A 17,861-nucleotide genomic window follows, 5' to 3' on the forward strand; every position below is an offset into this window, starting at 1 on the left:
GAGCCCCACATGCAGAGTCAGCCCACCAGCCTGGGCTAGGAGGTGACTCTCCCTGCTTAAAGCCTCAACCTCAAATCAGCTTGAGCCTCCATAAAGGCGAGCACTGACCCCTGTCTCTATGGCTGTGACCCTGTTACAGTGGCCCAAGTTGTTATAGCGGCTTCTCATGTCTCATCCTCCCTGCCCCCCTACCAGAACTCTCTACTTATTAACATACCTTACTGAATGCTAACAATACGTTCCACATTATTGCTGGTGTCTGGGGCTGGGGCAGGTGAAGTGTACTTTTTCTCATGGTGCTTTTAGTCTCGCAAGGGAGGCGGATATTAAACAAAAATGACACAAATTACGTATTATATAGTATGTGTTTATATAATAATTATGACATCATAAATTATGATTTGCCCTGTGAAGGCGGAATGTAGGGTGTTTTGACAAGAGTAAGGGCAATCAGGAAGATATAGAAAATGTAGGAAAATACAGATGTTCTGTGCGCGTAAGTGCTTACCAGAGTTGCTGAAAGAGCACTAATGATCAACATTCCTTCTACACTTGGGTCTGCTCCCTCTGTGACAGGGTTTCACAACCTCAGCATTATTGACACTTGGGACTGGACAGTCCCTCATTGTGAGGCCGCCTGTGCATTATAGGATGGTAACCGCATCCCTGGGTTCTATTCACTAGATGACAGTAGCAACTCACCACCCCCCCCCACACACACACACCAATTTGTAACAGCCAAAAACGTCTTCAGACATTGTCAAATATCCCTGGGGGCAGAAATCTCCTCCAGTTAAGAAGCACTGTTATACTACTGGGTATTTACCCCAAAGATACAAAAGTAGGGATCCGAAGGGCTACGTGCACCCCGATGTTTATAGCAGCAATGTCCACAGTAGCCAAACTGTGGAAAGAGCCAAGATGTCCATCGACAGATGAATGAATAAAGAAGAGGTGGTATATATATACAACAGAATATTATGCAGCCATCAAAAGGAATGAGATCTTGCCATTTGCAACAACGTGGATGGAACTGGAGGGTATTATGTTGAGTGAAATAAGTCAAAGAGAGAAAGACATGTATCATATGATCTCACTGATATGAGGAATTCTTAATCGCAGGAAACAAACTGAGTGTTGTTGGAGTGGGGGGTGGGGTGGGAGGGATGGGGTGACTGGGTGATAGACACTGGGGAGGGTATGTGCTCTGATAAGCGCTGTGAATTGTGCAAGACTGTTGAATCTCAGATCTGTACCTCTGAAACAAATAATGCAATATATGTTAAGAAAAAAAAGAAGAAGAAGAAGGTAGCGGGAGGGGAAGAATGAAGCGGGGGAAATCGGAGGGGTAGACGAACCATGAGAGACGATAGACTCTGAAAAACAAACTGAGGGTTCTAGAGGGGAGGGGGGTGGGAGGATGGGTTAGCCTGGTGGTAGGTATTGAGGAGGGCACATTCTGCATGGAGCACTGGGTGTTATGCACAAACAATGAATCATGGAACACTTCATCTAAAACTAATGACGTAATGTATGGGGATTAACATAAGAATAAAATAAAAAAAAAAGAAGCACTGTTATATGAGGACCCCATGTATTTTGGGGGTTCCACAATCATTCCCAGGAGCTGGGAGTCTCTCATTGCTGAGCGAGCCCTTCAACACAGAGCAGTCCTCACATTACATTCATGCTCCAAATTGCCTGGGAATATATCATAGCAACTGAGTGTGACCCATGAGGCCCTTCATGACCGGACCCCTGCTTAGCAGTCCAGCCAAGATCACCTCCTAGGAGTTCCCACACTCACATGCTCCCCTATCTGGCTCATAGGAGAACTCGCACTTCAGGGAACACCCTCCTTCATGTTCTCGCATGGGTTGATGTCTTTTCTTCTTTTCCTCCTCGTCTCTCCCTTGTCCTCTTGCTCCTTCCCCTCCTCCCCTCCTATTTATTCTGTCTCTGCCCTTCCATCTTCCTGCTGTCTCCCTGGAAGAACTCCTACTCATCAAGTTTTCACTTAAGTACAATCTCATCTGTGAAGCCTGCCTGGATTCCACTGATGGACTCAGACACTCCTTCCTAGACTCTCACTGGATGCCTTCTGCTGCCCTTCATGGTAGCAATGACCCCATACTGCATCCTAATTGTTGGCGTGTATGTCTGTCCCTCTCCAGACCACAGCCTCCTTGAATAAAAAAAAAAAAAAAAGTTAAGATGTTTATTATATTTTATCCAGCATTTTAAGGTATTTTATAGAGGGAGAATGTCCTTCACAGCTATTATCTTTCTCCCCCACCAGAACATAAGGCACATGAGGGCAGAGACATCATCTTCACAATTGTATTCTAGCAGCTGGGTCAACTCCTCATATAGAATCACATCCAGTAAATGTTTGCTGAATGAATGAATGAGAAATAGAAGGACTTGGCTCTGCTATAGTTTGGTGCAATAAAGATGAGAGGCGGGGGCACCTGGGTGAATCAGTCAATTGATTGTCAGACTCTTGATTTTAGCTCAGGTCATGATCTCATGGTCCAGAGATCAAGCCCCGAGTCATGCTCCTCGCTCAGCAGGGAGGCTGCTTGAGATTCTGTCTCTCTCTCTGCCCCTGCGCCCCCCAAAATAAATAAATAAATCTTTTAAAAAGAGAGGCTCACGTACTCATCACACATCTTTCAAATCCATCTGTACAACCCCCAAAGCACTCAGGGATTAAGAGTGAGATATTTTATCCATTAGTCTTCTTCTATACATGAGTCTTAGGCTACTAGTTCATGATCATCAAGGCCACCTAGATTTTACCATATACCAAAACCACATATTACTTTATCTACCTGAAAATGCCACAGAAGTGTGCGTGTCCAGTGGCACCCTCACCCAGAGCCACTCCAGCACTCCACTGTCTGCAGCATAAATTCCAGACTCCTCGGGCGCCTGGGTGGCTCAGTTGGTTAAGCGACTGCCTTCGGCTCAGGTCATGATCCTGGAATCCCGGGATCGAGTCCCGCATCGGGCTCCCTGCTCGGCGGGGAGTCTGCTTCTCCCTCTGACCCTCCCCCCTCTCATGCTCTCTGTCTCTCATTCTCTCTCTCGCAAATAAATAAAAATCTTAAAAAAAAAAAAAATTCCAGACTCCTCTACTGGGAAGGTGGTGCCTCCTGTGACCCACCCTCAGTCTCACTTTCCAGCCTCATGTCCCACCGGGTCCCTTTGCTCTAACCACATTGGAATGGGCCTCCTTCACTACACTTTCATGCCTCTGGCCTTTGCTCGTCTCTGCATTGAAGAGTCTTTTCCTCTGGGGCCCTTCAAAGATGAGGACAAATTGAAATACCACCCGACCCAGAGACCCGTCTCCCATCGGACTCCCAAAGCATTGCAATGGGGATGACCATTGGCTACTGTGCCTGGAAAGTCAATGACCACACACCGGCACACGCACACTGAGCCCTTCTTTTCCAGGAGGGGATTCTGACCGTTCCCTGACGGATGCCTGGGAGTCAGAGCAGCCGAATGCAGCCTCCTCCCCCAACCATGCGGTGTCTCCGACTTCGAGACAAAACTCCCACGACGGGCCTCTTCAGTCTCATGTGATGGCTTCTGAACATTTCCTGGGGAACATATTGGATCATGCAAGTGAGTTTTTTTTTTTTTTTTCATCTTTGCAACACCCAAATAACTCTTCCTTTCAGGGCCAAAGAATGAGTTAGAGATGACTAAGGTGCACTTGGGAACGGGGTCGGCCTGTGGGAGCAGGGGAGGACCCTGGTGCTGCTGCGGCGGGTGACGCATGCACAGAGGAGGTGCCTGCTTTTGGGGTGTCATCTTAGAGACACCAGAAGGACTGGATTTGCAACATTTTATTTCTTTTTTAAAAACCCCAAAGGCATTTGGCAAAATGTTAAGCTTTGCTAAAGCTGGGTGATATATACACAGCTGTCTGTGATTTTATGTTCATGCTTAGCTGTGTGTGTGACATATTCTATAAGAAGAAAAGGAAAGGGGGTGCCTGGGTGGCTCAGTTGTTAAGCGTCTGCCTTCGGCTCAGGTCATGATCCCAGGGTCCTGGGATCGAGCCCCACATCGGGCTCCCTGCTCGGCGGGAAGCCTGCTTCTCCCTCTCCCACTCCCCTGCTTGTGTTCCCTCTCTCGCTGTGTCTCTCTCTGTTAAATAAATAAATAAAATTTAAAAAAAGAAGAAGAAGAAAAAGAAAGGAAGGAAGACAGAAGTCTGGCAAGGGAAAGTCGAAAGATATAAAGATATTGGTATTTCCTGTCAAGAGTAAGTCTGAAATAAATTCAACAAGCATGTTCTTCAACCTCCAGTTTGCCAACATCAGATTGATTGTGTCTGCGCACAGCGTGGCATCACGGCTCTGTCCTCAGCTTGCCAAGGTTCAAAGCCCAGCCCCCACTTGTTAGCTGTAACTCAGAAGCAGTTCACTGAACTCTCTAAAACAGCATTTTCGTCTGTAAATGCAGATATCATAGTTCCTACCTGGTCATGACTAAAATAATTGGAGGAAAGCACTTAGCATCATGTGTCCTGTATCCTAAGTACTCAAAATGTATGTGAGATTATGATTACATAAGACTGAGGTTAAACAGGAAAAAAAAAAAATCTTCTCTTTATTTGTCTTCACAAAACCATGAATATGCACCTCACTGACCATCCTTCCTTTCCCAAAGGCCACTATCCCCCCACTCCATTTTGTTCCCAGGAAAGCTACTAGGTAAGTATTCAAGGCTTTTGTAGTTCTCTTCCAGGCGCTGGGATGACAGAGAAAGCAACTTTTATTGTTTAGACAGTTTCCAGGTGATCCACAGCCACCTCCTTCAGGGATCCCACCCTGTTCTCTGGAAGGGGGGGGTGGTTAAGTGACTCTTTTTGTGCTCCTCTAGCTTTCAAGGTTTCCCTCTCTCATGCCCATTTCCTGCACTGCTCTTGCATATTTATTTCTGTGCCTTGTCCACCAGGCTGTGAGCTACTTGAGGATGGGCAGTATGTCTCAGTTATCTGTGGATTCCGACCTGCCCACGTAGCACCTGGTACAGAGCAGGTGCTGCAAGACTGGTAGGCCAATTAGCTGTGCTACCTCCATTTTACAGATATGAATACTCAGGTTTAGACAGGTCAAGCAAGCCTTTGTACGTGTGCTTTGCTGTGTCGTGTCCAGAATGTGTCTCCAGCCTGCGGTACCTAGAAGAACCCTACTCCTTCAAGGCCCAAATCAAAGAACACCTCTGTGGGGTCTTGTCTGCCCCCTTCTTGGCTGGTGGAGGTAACACTTCCCTCTGCTTCCCTAGCCCTCTGAATGTATCTCTACTGAAAAGATTTTCCTGGGACGCCTGGGTGGCTCAGTCGTTAAGCATCTGCCTTCGGCTCAGGTCCTGATCCCAGGGTCCTGGGATCGAGTCCCGCATCGGGCTCCCTGCTCTGCGGGGAGCCTGCTTCTCCCTCTGCCTCTGTCTCTCTGTCTCTCATGAATAAATAAATAAAATCTTTAAAAAAAAAAAAAGAAAGAAAGAAAAGATTTTCCTCTTCTTCTTCTGGCTATGAAGGCCCAGCGGACAAGTTCTACATCTGATTCTATTCTATCTCCTTCACAGGTAGCTTGTGAGCACGCAGTCCAGGTGATGTTCTACCTGCTAGGACACACAGGCATGCCTGACATCATCTCTGTCAGTTAGGATATTCTGAGTTCCACTGGATGGAAACCCAACTCGGATGAAATTTATTGGTTAATTAATGAAAATTCCCAGCATAGATTTCAGATTTCTGTCAGTCTCTACTTCTTTTGTTTCTTGTCTTCTATGTCAGCTTTACTCTTTAAAAAGGCTATGATTACTTTATGGTGGTTCTTGGTGGCCTTGTGCCTGCAACTTCCCAGATTCCAGTCCAGCAGAAAGAGATTATAGCCTTCTCGAGTTACAATAAGAAGCCCAATTTCAATGGTTCTGGAAGGGTCCCATTTACATGGCAAAGCCAATCACTTTGTTGATAAGTCTGTGAAGCTCCAAATGGCTAGAAGTGGATCGAATGCTGGGAGGGAACTCAGTCTCCAAGTGAACCATGCACTAAGAGAAGGGAGACGAGGCTCCCCAGGGGCACCACCCCAGTAGCACTAAGGAACAGCAGATAGATCCTGACTATTTTCACGGAGCTTGCAAGCAAGTGGGGAAATCTAGAGAAAGCAAACAGCAGTTTTATTTATTTTTATTTTTTTTAATTTTATTATGTTATGTTAGTCACCATACAATACATCATTAGTTTTTGATGTGGTGATACACGATCCATTGTTACAAACAGCAATTTTAATTCAGTACGTTAAGATTGCTGATGGAAATGCATGAGGGATGATGGGAGTACAGAGAAGGAGCAGCTGAGGGCCACAGGGGAGTTGAAGGAGTCAAGGAGGGCTTCTTGAAGGAAGTGACAGTTGAACTAAACCAAACTAGATACTAAGTAAATGGCTACTGATGCAATGAACTAGTGAATACCTTATATCAAATCACACAATCATATCTTTGTAGAATTTGAATTTAAACCAGTCTCTGTTCACTGTTCAAGTCTAACGATTTTAGCAGTTTGTCAAGCTGGACTTGTTTCTGTAAGGAAATATTTTCCAAATTCCACATCAAATCAGAGTCAGCTAAGAATACAAACACACTTTAGATTGAGTGTTCAGCTGAACCCACAATAACTTACTGAATTCACAGTATACATGAAATACTGTACATTCGCAGTGACATCATTCACAACTGCTATATTTTGCATTGCCAATCTTCAGTACTCCACCCACATCATGAACTAAGTAGGTTTTGTTAGCTGACTCAATCTTCATTCATAGCAGAAATAGAAGAAATAAATACATTCACAGCACAGAGTCATTCCAAGTTTTAAACAACTGCTGCAAAATTGAGCTTTTGAATCATTTGGCAGAAATTAAGCTGAGGTCTGTTTATCCTTTCCTTTAGATATTTATGTGATCGTCCTTAAGCCAGCTCTGATTTCTTTTAGGTGACTTGAGCAATACTCAGGTTCACGATTGGTTTAACTCCTATGATTATAACTGCTGTAGGATTTCGTGTCATTTCCACTGTGGGTCTATAACACTGAAATATTTTACCAATAGCAGAGTTTTCCAAGGACAAATAGTTCATAATATATGTTCTCTTTTTTGCCCTCTAGAGACTCCCAGTATGCAAAGTTGCAATTCTCTTTCCCTGCCCCATTTTAGGCAAAACATTGTGTTCTGGCTAGACATGGTTTTTAAATCTTGGCTCTGACACCTCAGAGCTGTGTAACCTTGGGCAAGTTTCATCATCTCTCAGTCTTGGTCTTCTCGTGTGCAGAGAAATGACAGTGGTCCCTACCTCCCTCACAGTTTGTTGTGTTGATTCAATGAGGTATGAAGACTCTTTGTGAATTATAAGGCACTCTACAAATTTTAGGCATGATCCTCATCATCACCAGAATGAGATTTCTGACATTAGCATATATTCCACAAAATCTTTCACGAGCATTACAGTAAAAGGCAAGCCCCAAACTGTTTATGTAGCATAATCATTTCTTAAAGACAGAAAAAAAAATATTATTTGCTAAAATTATCTAATGAATGAGTCTGTACAACATTTGATAATTTTATCTTGTTACTTATGGCAAATTGCTTGAACTGACATCCATTTGAAAATGTGTTTTGTGGGGTTTCTTTGGTGTATAAAAAAGAAATGTTATTACAATTTTGTTGTTCCAAGATTATCAGCAATGGTTTCTAATCCATTTATTTTTATTTTTCCTATTAGAAACCAGTTTGTGGCGAGAGGTCTCCTTTCCAGCAATTCTGCTGGCTGTGTGCTTCATCATCTACGCATGTGCAAGGTAATTCAGATTTTATTTTCATACAGCAGTGTTTCATAATTAATAAAGCTGTAATTGATTGATAATTTCCTCACCTGATTTGACAATGCATTTTCAGTAGCTCCGTGGTTAAGATTTATTCATTTGCCTGTGCCCCATAAGTGCCCCTTTTCTATCACTTCCCCACTCTCATTATCTCACAAAGTGTACAAAAGACAATGGATGTTGCTAGGAATTAGATTTTATTATATATGGTCCTTCAGTCCTCAGTGACTCCCTGCTACAGATAAAACCTGAGTAACCCTGCTTAGAGTTCAAGGGCACTTGAAGTCCCAGTAAGGGCATGTGGAGTCCCCACTGGGACTCCATTTTCTCATTACATTTTTATATCCTAACATAAAATATGTGCTCCAGGGAAGCCCACTCAGCATCTCAGATCACATAATGCTCTTGCCTGATTATAGGCATGTTTCCATTCTACCCTCTGTCCAGCATGCCATTCTTGTTCTTTTCTTGCCCAAGTCTCTGGGGCAACGGTCAAGTCCCTTCTATCCTAAGTGTACTCATGCCTCAGGCCTTTGCACTTGCTCTTTATTCTGCCTAGTACAGCCTTCTCTAGAAAGCCTCATAACATGTGTCCTTACTTCTTTCTGGAATCTGTTCAAATGTCACATCATCAGAGAGACCTTCCCTGACAACCCTGTATAAATAGCATACCACTCTCTATCATACACGCCTAGCTTTACTTTTCTTCAGAGCATTTATCACCACATGACTTATTATATGTTCACCTGTTTAAATGTTAATGATCTATCTCTCCCTGCAGGAATGTGAGCTCCATGAGAGTGGAGACATTGTACGTCTCCTTCACATCTGTACCCCAGTGCCAGGGGCTCATCAGTATTTGTTGAATCAATGAAACAGGGATAAATGGTCCAGACCTGGGGTTTTGGGGTGCTTGAACTCTGATAAGCAAGTGTTGCTTGCTCTCAAGGCCCACCTCTTGAGGGCCAAATACCTCACATCACTTGGGAGAGTTGTGTTTTTAAATACAGAGTCCTGGATCTCAACCCTTGAGATACTAATTTAGATCTAGTGAAAATCTGTATTCTAAAACAAGCATCCCAGATAATTAAGAGGTTTAAGTAGTATCAAGTATTTTTAGATCACAATAGGACCAAAAGAACAAAAAGTGGGGGAGGTCCTGTGGTTAAAAGTAAGTTTGCAAAATTCTGCATTGTCTACCCCAAGTCATAGAATCATATGTGCATTAGCATAATATAGGCCCAGTGAAATAACATAGCGAAGAAACATGATTACCTTTATTTATCTTAGTGTTTCCAAACTGTAGTTGATCATGGAAACTTTTATTTCATGGGACTAATTAATGAAGTGTTCCTCTTAGGTTAGTTCCTGTAGATACTACTCCCCCCACCCCACTAAGAAGGGGCTTAACTCCCCATCCATTGAGTGTGAGTTGCATTTAGAAACTTGCCTGCAAAAAAACAGCATGGAAAAGGGGAAAAAAGGAAATTTACAGCCGAAAAACCTGGCAAATATGACCTCAGATGCTCAGATGGTCAAGGTGAACATCAACAGGGATAAGTTATACTGATACCTTGTATCCTTGATACAATGTAATGAGAATGGCGCTTTGTCTCTGTGGGCTTCCAGACCCCAGTCTAACCAGAGAAAAACTTAAATTGAGGATGTTCTATATATTATCTGACCAGGACTCCTCAAAACTGTCAAGGTCATCAAAACCAAGGAGAGTCTGAGAAATTGTCACAGCCCAGAGGAACCTAAGGAGACATGACTGAATGTCATGAGACATCTTGGATGGCTTCGTGGAACGTGGATAAATTAGGGAAAAACCGTAAAGTCCAAAAGTCGTGTGGAGTTGAATGTGAAGTACCAATGTTGGTTCCTTCATTATGACAGTATGCCATAGTAGTATAAGATGCTAATCCTCAGGAAAGCTCGGTGAAGGGTAAATGAGAACCCTTTGTGCTATTTTTGCAACTTCTCCGTAACCCTAAAGTTATTCAAAAATTTTAAAAGGATTATTTAAGGAAGAGATTGGTTAAGAGAAAAATTATTGATATGTGTAATAGCATGGATGAATCTGATGCAAGAGTCTATATGATTACAGATACATGTAAAATTCAAGAAAAAGCAAAATGAATCCATTATTATAGCTATAAGAATAATGGTTAATGGGGTGCCTGGGTGGCTTAGTCAGTTAAGCATCTGATTCTTTATTTCAGCTCAGGTCATGATCTCGGGGTTGTGAGATTGAGCCCCACATGGGGCTCCGCACTGGTCATGAAGCCTACTTAAGGTTCTGTCTCTTCCTCTTCCTCTGCCCTTCCCAACCCCCTCTCTATCTCTCTTTAAAAAAAAAAAAAAGAAGAATGGTTAATTCTGGGGGAAAAATTAGGAAGGATGGCAAAGGAAATGTTAGAACTGCTGGAAATATTCTGTATCTTCATCTGGGTAGGGAATACAGGAGTTCAGTTAAAAAAAAAAAATCCAAATGTGCAATTTAAGTGCTTTATTGTACATCTCTTAAGTCTCAATTAAAAAATTTAAATGCATACAAAGAGATGTTTAAAAGGGTATTCATCAACATTTATTAATGACTGCTTTAGGCCAATGGAGTTTTTTGGTGATATTTTCCTTTCCCTTCTGTATTTATTTATAATTTCTTTCAGTGATTCATGTTTTGAAAATAAAAACAATAAGGAAATTATTCTTTTAAAAAAAGATCCACCCTGTGGGACACCTGGGTGTCTCAGTCGGTTAAGCGTCTGCCTTCGGCTCAGGTCCTGATCCCAGGGTCCTGGGATCAAGTCCCACATTGGGCTCCTTACTCAGCAGGGAGCCTGCTTCTCCCTCTGCCTGCCACACCCCCTGCTTGTGCGTGCCCTCTCAATCTCCCTGACAAATAAATAAATAAAATCTTAAAAAGAAATTCCACCCGGGCGCCTGGGTGGCTCAGTTGGTTAAGCAACTGCCTTCGGCTCAGGTCATGATCCTGGAGTCCCAGGATCGAGTCCCGCATTGGGCTCCCTGCTCGGCAGGGAGCCTGCTTCTCCCTCTGACCCTCCCCCCTCTCATGTGCTCTCTGTCTCTCTCATTCTCTCTGTCTCAAATAAATAAATAAAAACTTAAAAAAAAAAAAAAAAAGAAATTCCACCCTGTAAAACAATACCCATCAGATTGGTAAAAACCTAAAATTTTAACACACTTTCTGGGCAAGGTTGTAAAGCAGTTGGCATATGGCTTTTCTCCTTTGTTTCTTCTAGACATTTAATACTTTTGTGGTTACATTTCAGAACTATGACTCATTTTGAGTTACATAGTTAAATTTTGTGTTGAGGTGTGATGTATATGAGGTGTTACGTTCATTCTTTTGCATGTGGATATACAACTGTTTCAACACCATTGCTGAGAAGGCTATCCTTCTCCATCAAACTGATTTTGCTCCTCTGATAAGACTCAGTTAACTGTACCCATATGGGTTCACTTCTGGTCTCTCCATTCTCTGCCATTAACCTCCATGTCTATCCTTTGGCCAATGCCACACTATATTATTGTAGTTATAGTAATTCTTAAAGTAAATCACAAGCCTTTAGTTAGTCTAAAAGAATGTTGGAAATGCATAATTAGTTTGCTAAACCTGAGAAATCCTGTTGTTTCAGATGGTTTCTGGGAGGAATATTAGCCAGTGTCTTCACATGCTCATTGATGATAACTATTGCCTGTAAGTAACCACTTCTCAAATTATTCCTTGTATTTTATTCCAATTCTGGTCCTTTAAAAATAATTCTTAAATATTTTCTCTTTCTTAACCAAGACACTGTCAAGTCGTTATTTCTTGGCCTTGCCAGCTATGTCAAATCCACCATCTATGCTCAGTAAGTATTGACTGGACGGAGATGACTATAATCTATGCTCGAGAATGCTTTTTGCTGAGTAATAGATGGCAATGACTACATACAGAAAAGGTCCTGATCATTTGTCCTGAAGAATACTTCTTGTTCATGCTAAAATCTAATAACATTATCATCCTGTCTCTTAAATTCCTACAAATTCCTCAAAATAGAGAATTAAGCTTTAAGGCGGTAGGACTTAATAAATAACATGAATTTAAAAATTTTAAATCGTTTCAGAGTGCTTTTATAGATTCATAGCACTGCCCTTTATAAATACCTCCTATTGAGAGGCCTTTATCTTAGAGTTTCCCAAATAGCTGGCAAACTGCCCATGAAATGGTCTCAGTTACAAAGTGTGGTTTCTCTGCCATCTCTCACTCACTTAACGATCCCCCTGTGTGCTGACTGCCATGGCTCATCATATTTCAAAGGCTTACTGGGGTCTGGGTGAGATGCTCACAGAATTTCAAACAGTCTGCAAAACACCATATCCCATCACAAGATGGATTGTGTTAATTACCTTCTCTTCAATATGGCTGCCAGAGGCCAGCTCCCATAGCTTGGAGATGGATGGATGTCTGTAATTCAAATTAGTTTACTGGCCTTTGCTCTTGACACGATGTTGCCCTATTTATGAAATCATTGTGTTAATTCTGAAATCACAATGGGACTTAGGGAAGATTTATTTTGTGTAGAACTCTAGCCAATATTGATTTCCTGACACTCTGAGTGATGTTTCCCTTTGTTTCCTGGCATTCCAGGTTTCTGGGGGATAGGCATTGATAAAGCTAAGATTTGTTTAACCTCATAGTTAGAAGAAAAGTGGGTCCTGAGGCCACCCACGAAATTCTTACTCTTTAGGCCTTGTATAATAATGACATGAACTCCTCTAAGATACTCACTTCCTTTTCCCTCTGGCTGCAGGTCACTCTCTAGGTCTGCAGAGACTTAGGAGTACACCTCGCCTGGCACTGATGACAGATTCACATGCACACTCAGTTTTCTGGGCTGAGGTGTCACTTTTCAGGACTGGACTAAGCAACAATGTCTAAAGGACAGATTTTCACACAAAGAGCCATTTTGTAACTCAACTTTCAGAAGTAAAAACATTGTCATTGCTTGTCAGATGGTGCAAATTGTTCAAATCCCTTCTCTTTGGGTTTTAAGATGAACTTGTACAATTAATCAGAAAGATGGCAGAGAGGGGTGCCTGGGTGGCTCAGATGGTTAAGCGTCTGCCTTCGGCTCAGGTCATGATCCTAGGGTCCTGGGATCGAGTCCCGCATTGGGCTCCCTGCTAGGCGGGGAGCCTGCTTCTCCCTCTGCCTCTGCCTCTCTCTCTCTCTCTCTCTGTGACTCTCATGAATAAATAAATAAAACATTTAAAAAAAAAAGATGGCAGAGAAACCATGAAACCTTGTTAAGAACTCTGTAATGAGAGCAGAGTTTTCCAATGCATTGCATGGGGACATCTGCTCTAGAACCAACTGGAGAGCTTCTACCGTGATTCCAGCTCTTCTGAATCCAAATTTCCAAGGGGCCTTCATTTTTAACAACCTCTCTAGGTAATTCTTTGCACATTAACTGTGAGAACCTTGGAAAGATGGTTAATAAAATCTTTACCCCTTGATTTCTAAAGTGGCATCACTTAACCTACTAAATCTTTGTTGAGAACTTATGATACATTCTATGCTATACTGAATGTCCAGTTCTGCTCAACAGAAATTTATGGTCTCTCCTAATGGTCAGACATTGCCTCTAGGTGCCAAGGTTGCCATGCCAAGGCCTTGAGATCTCAGAGTCTAAAGAGATATGTAAAGGGCAAGTGAAGTCGCATTTAGTATGGTAAGTGCAAGTACAGAGTTAGCACAGAGGCTAGGGGAACACCAGGAGGGAGGTTTTGCCAGACTGGGAGAGATGGGGACATGTGGAAAGGGAAGGCTTCTTTGAATGCCAATATTTGACCTGTAGGGCAAAGTGTCACCTGTTGCTTTCAGAGCACTTCCCCCTGTTCTGTGCTCCTTGTTTTTTCTCTCCTAAAATAAATGAGATCAGAATGAGGATGATATTTCTATCCTACACACTCTCATCTACAGCCTCAATAAGATCCCTCCTTTAATTATTTGTGTCCATACTTACCTTGTTCTTCTCTTGTTCCCTCTATTTTTGTCCCGTTTGCTGCCCCCTCCCCAGCTTCTTGTACATACACTGTTACATTTAAGACCTATGAAATCAAGGACTATTGACTTCATTCTTGTATCCATCTCAATATCTTGAGAATAGTAGATATGCCATGAATATTCATTAATTTGAATGTATTTGCTGCATCATTTCTTAAAATACTTCCTTTATAACCAAGAGCTCTGTGTCTGTATATTAAAGATTTTGCAACCCTCTCCCTCACACATAAACATATCCAGAAGCTAATAAACCAAAGACATGGTTATTAACATCTAGAGGCAAGGATGACTCATAATGCTCCTCCAGCAATCAAGGATGAAAATCTAAGGGGGTGGAGTGCAAGCACTTAATTCAGCTCAACAAACATTAATGGAGCAGCCGTCCCACGCCTGTTCTGCACTGCGCATTGTAGATTAGATTAGGGGTCTATTCTTTCACACTTTATACTTCTCAAGTCCATCTCTTTTCATCCCATGATGCAATTTTCATTCAACCACCTTCTTTGTTCAATTTAAAGCCTATGAGTTTGGGGACTGTCTATATGGCTCACCACTGACCCAAGTGTCTCTTTCAAATGAAGGTCATCACAGGTATCCCATGTTACCAATTATGTGTTAGCATCAGCAGGGTGCATTTTGCACATTTATGACTTCATAGTAAGGTAAAATCTGTTCCCTCTGCTCTTACATGTTGGAATGTGTGTCTCTATAGTTGGTGAATGAATGAATAAACTTTAGGGAGTAGAAACATGGGGAAAATCCTGTAAGGATTTCTGTTCTAGAGGAAGTGGTGCAGGTGGGGAAAGAAAACAATATAAAATGGTGGTTAACTAAGTACCAAGCTGGGATAAAAATAAAAGTTACTCCAAGTTGAGGCTCCACTCTTCCTGCTTATGATTACTCAAGCTAGTGTGTGTGTGTGTGTGTGTGTGTGTGTGTGTGTGCGTGCACAGTGATTGCAGTAGTTATCATATTTCCTGTCTATGTGGATGAATCATGCATTTCTTTTCTCTTATCTCTGATCTAGGTTTGCCAAAATTTGACAACCATTTAGGAGTGTCTCTGATGAATGCCTTCAATCTGAATATCCAGAAATTGTCTGATTTGCAGTCTGCTTGGAATCAACTGCTTTATTGGAGGGGAGTGAGGAACTGGATAATTGAGAAAAAACATTTTTATTTAGTTATGTGTTTTTTTTTAAAAATCTAATTTTTGCCCTCATAATTACAATATGCTCATGAAAATAATATTAATTCGTCTCCTTTACAAACACTAGCAGTTGAAAGGGAACAGAATAGGAACTGTGATAGAGAACCAACCACCTGGGTAGATGTTTTCAAACATCAATTTTCATTTAGAGAATTCTATGAGGCGCTTGTAACAATGCAGATTCTTGGGCCTGCCTGCAAACACCTCTCCCTTACTGAACTGCTTTGAGTAATGTAAACAAGTTTCTATAATCAATACCAACTTGAAAGTAAATAAATCACAGTTTGCACATAAAATACAATGTGGAAAAAAATTCACCATCCTCCCCGAAGAGCAGCTGGATGGGGGTTGGTGTCAGCAGATGGAAAATGGGCAAGAGAGAGCCTTTCTTTGGGACAGCACATTCTTCTTTTGAACCATTTTCTTTACAAAGTTTTCACCCTTCTTGGGGCTCATGATTACCTTTCACTTAAGTGCAATTAAAATAAAGATAAAAGAGAAAAAAAATCTTTAAGGGCCAAAAAAAAGAGAAAAACACCAGAGTGCCTTGAAATGCATAAAAATGGTGCAGTCACCCAGCCAGCTGAAGGGTTATAGAAGACGCTCCCTATCGTTGCTCTCGCTTGGAATATGTTCTTGAAGGAAACGTAGCCTGCAGTTCAATGTTGTCCTGTATGATAGTCCCCAGCTAGACACCTGTGTGGAGAAAATTGTCTTTGCTTAAAATGGTAATATCAAAATATCACTCTTTATATTATTTGTATTTAGTGAATTTCATTTGAAAAAAGTACTGTACTAGTGAATAAATGAGTTCATCAGCAAATTATATCTATGTATCTGTCATCTATCTATCTATCTATCTATCTATCTATCTATCATCTATCTATCTATCTCTCATAAGAGCAATCATGGTGGCAAGTCATTAATTGGACACTGTATTAGTTTGCTATAGCGGTTGTAACAAACTATCACAAACTGGTGGCTTAAAATGACACAAATTTATTGTTTTATATCTCTGGAGTCTATAATCAAGGTGTTGGCAACACTGTTTTCCTTCTGGGGGCTTCAGGGAAGAATCTGTTTCCTTGCCAGTTTCAGCTTCTGCTGGCAAGGTGGCCCCTTCCTCCAGCTTCAAAGCGCACAACTTGCTTCCAGCATCACATCACCTTCTCGTCTTCTGCAGTGAAATCTCTCTCCACCTCTCTCTCAAAGGACATATGTATTCATCTATAATTATGATTTCCCCCGGAACATCAAAGACTATGTGCATAGAATAGGGCACATGGCAAGAGTGGGGAGGACTGGAAGGTCAATTACCCTTACCCCTAGAAATACTGGAGGATTACTGGCGAGTTAATTAGTATCCTGGAGAGAGCACAGTAGAGTATCCTGGAGGATCCTGTGGCAATGGCCAAGAGATATAAGGCAAATAAACTGAAAAAAGAAATGAAAAAAATAGGGAAAACCCAAGAAATTGTATCATTGATGTCTACGTTGAAAAGCGATAACAGCCTACTTACAGGAGATATCAAGATTTTTTAGAGATATATTATTCAGGATATGTGGAAGTATTGGAAACATGCTGGCAATATGAAGAGACTTGATTGATTCTTAAAATAATAGTGATTAAAAATGTATAATTCAATATTTTATAGTTTCTTTAATAAAGTCAAAAGTATTTTAAAAAAATAAAGGACACGTGTATTTACATTTCAGTTCCACTCTGATCGTCCAGGGTAATCTTCCCATCCCAAAAGCCTTAACATAATCCTGGCTGCAAATCCCTCTTGCTTGCTCTAGAAGGTAATATTCACAGGTTTCAGCGATTAGGACCTAGATGTCTTCAGGGACCATTAGTCAGCCTGCCACTGTCTTCAGCTTGGGATAGATTTGCACAATGATTTAGTAGATCTGGGATGTGTCCCATACATTTGTCCTTTTAACAAGTAGGGAAACTGATCAGAAAGTGGTCTCAAACCACATTCATGGGATGCTTTGAAGAGGGATTTAATGGGGAGCTAATTGCATAGAGAGCCTTTCATTTTGATGCTCTATTGGGAGAGCACGCCTTGAGAATTGCTTGTTTCCTATGTTCCTGTGTTGTGTACACGTTTATACAGGGTCACTGTATTTACATGATTTCAAAGTTAGATGAGGAAATAAAAATAATTAGGGCGCCTGGGTGGCTCAGTCAGTTAAGCGTCTGCCTTCGGCTCAGGTCATGATCTTGGGATCCTGGGATCTAGCCCTGCATCCTGCTCCTTGCTCAGCAGGGAGTCTGCTTGCCCTTCTCCCTCTGCCCCTCCCCACCACCACCCTGCTTGTGTTCTTTCTCTCTCTCTCTCTCTCTCAAATGGATAATAAAAAATAAAATCTTTTTAAAAAAAGAAATAAAAATAATAGTTTATAATTATGTCATATTTTATTTTGTCCAGGACCTTTCCTCTCCAATTATATAAGATTCTTATCACCACTGTAACAAGTTGCCACAGACTTGACGATTTTAAAACAAAATGAATTTACTATCTTACAGTTCTGAAGGTCTGATGCCCCCAAAAATGAGTTGTAAGAGTCTACAATCAAGATGTCAGCAGGCTGTGTTCCTTCTGGAGGCTCCAGAGAAACCCCATCTCCTTGCTCTTCCAGATTCTGGAAGCTGCCTACATTCCTTGG

General features: G+C 41.7%; 1 protein-coding gene across 6 annotated transcripts in view; it reads left to right on the top strand.

The window, feature by feature from the left end:
* The window catches only part of TMEM71 (transmembrane protein 71), a 36,842-nt gene extending 21,676 nt beyond the window's left edge, over positions 1-15,166 (top strand). For 4 of the 6 annotated variants that reach the window (XM_045895856.2, XM_045895854.3, XM_045895860.3 and 1 more), the window contains 6 exons: positions 3,463-3,636; positions 7,807-7,882; positions 11,566-11,627; positions 11,721-11,781; positions 13,562-13,644; positions 15,007-15,143. In XM_045895856.2, the coding sequence (XP_045751812.1) occupies positions 3,463-3,636; positions 7,807-7,882; positions 11,566-11,627; positions 11,721-11,781; positions 13,562-13,628 (440 nt within the window). In that variant the 3' untranslated portion in view covers positions 13,629-13,644; positions 15,007-15,143. The other 2 variants (XM_045895858.3, XM_045895859.3) reach the window with 2 other exon arrangements.
* Positions 15,167-17,861: the final 2,695 nt, after the last annotated feature.

Source organism: Mirounga angustirostris, unplaced genomic scaffold (assembly GCF_029215605.1).
Source record: "Mirounga angustirostris isolate CCGP_5_RB_7025 unplaced genomic scaffold, mMirAng1.0.hap1 SCAF_4, whole genome shotgun sequence".
Classification (NCBI taxonomy): domain Eukaryota; kingdom Metazoa; phylum Chordata; class Mammalia; order Carnivora; family Phocidae; genus Mirounga; species Mirounga angustirostris.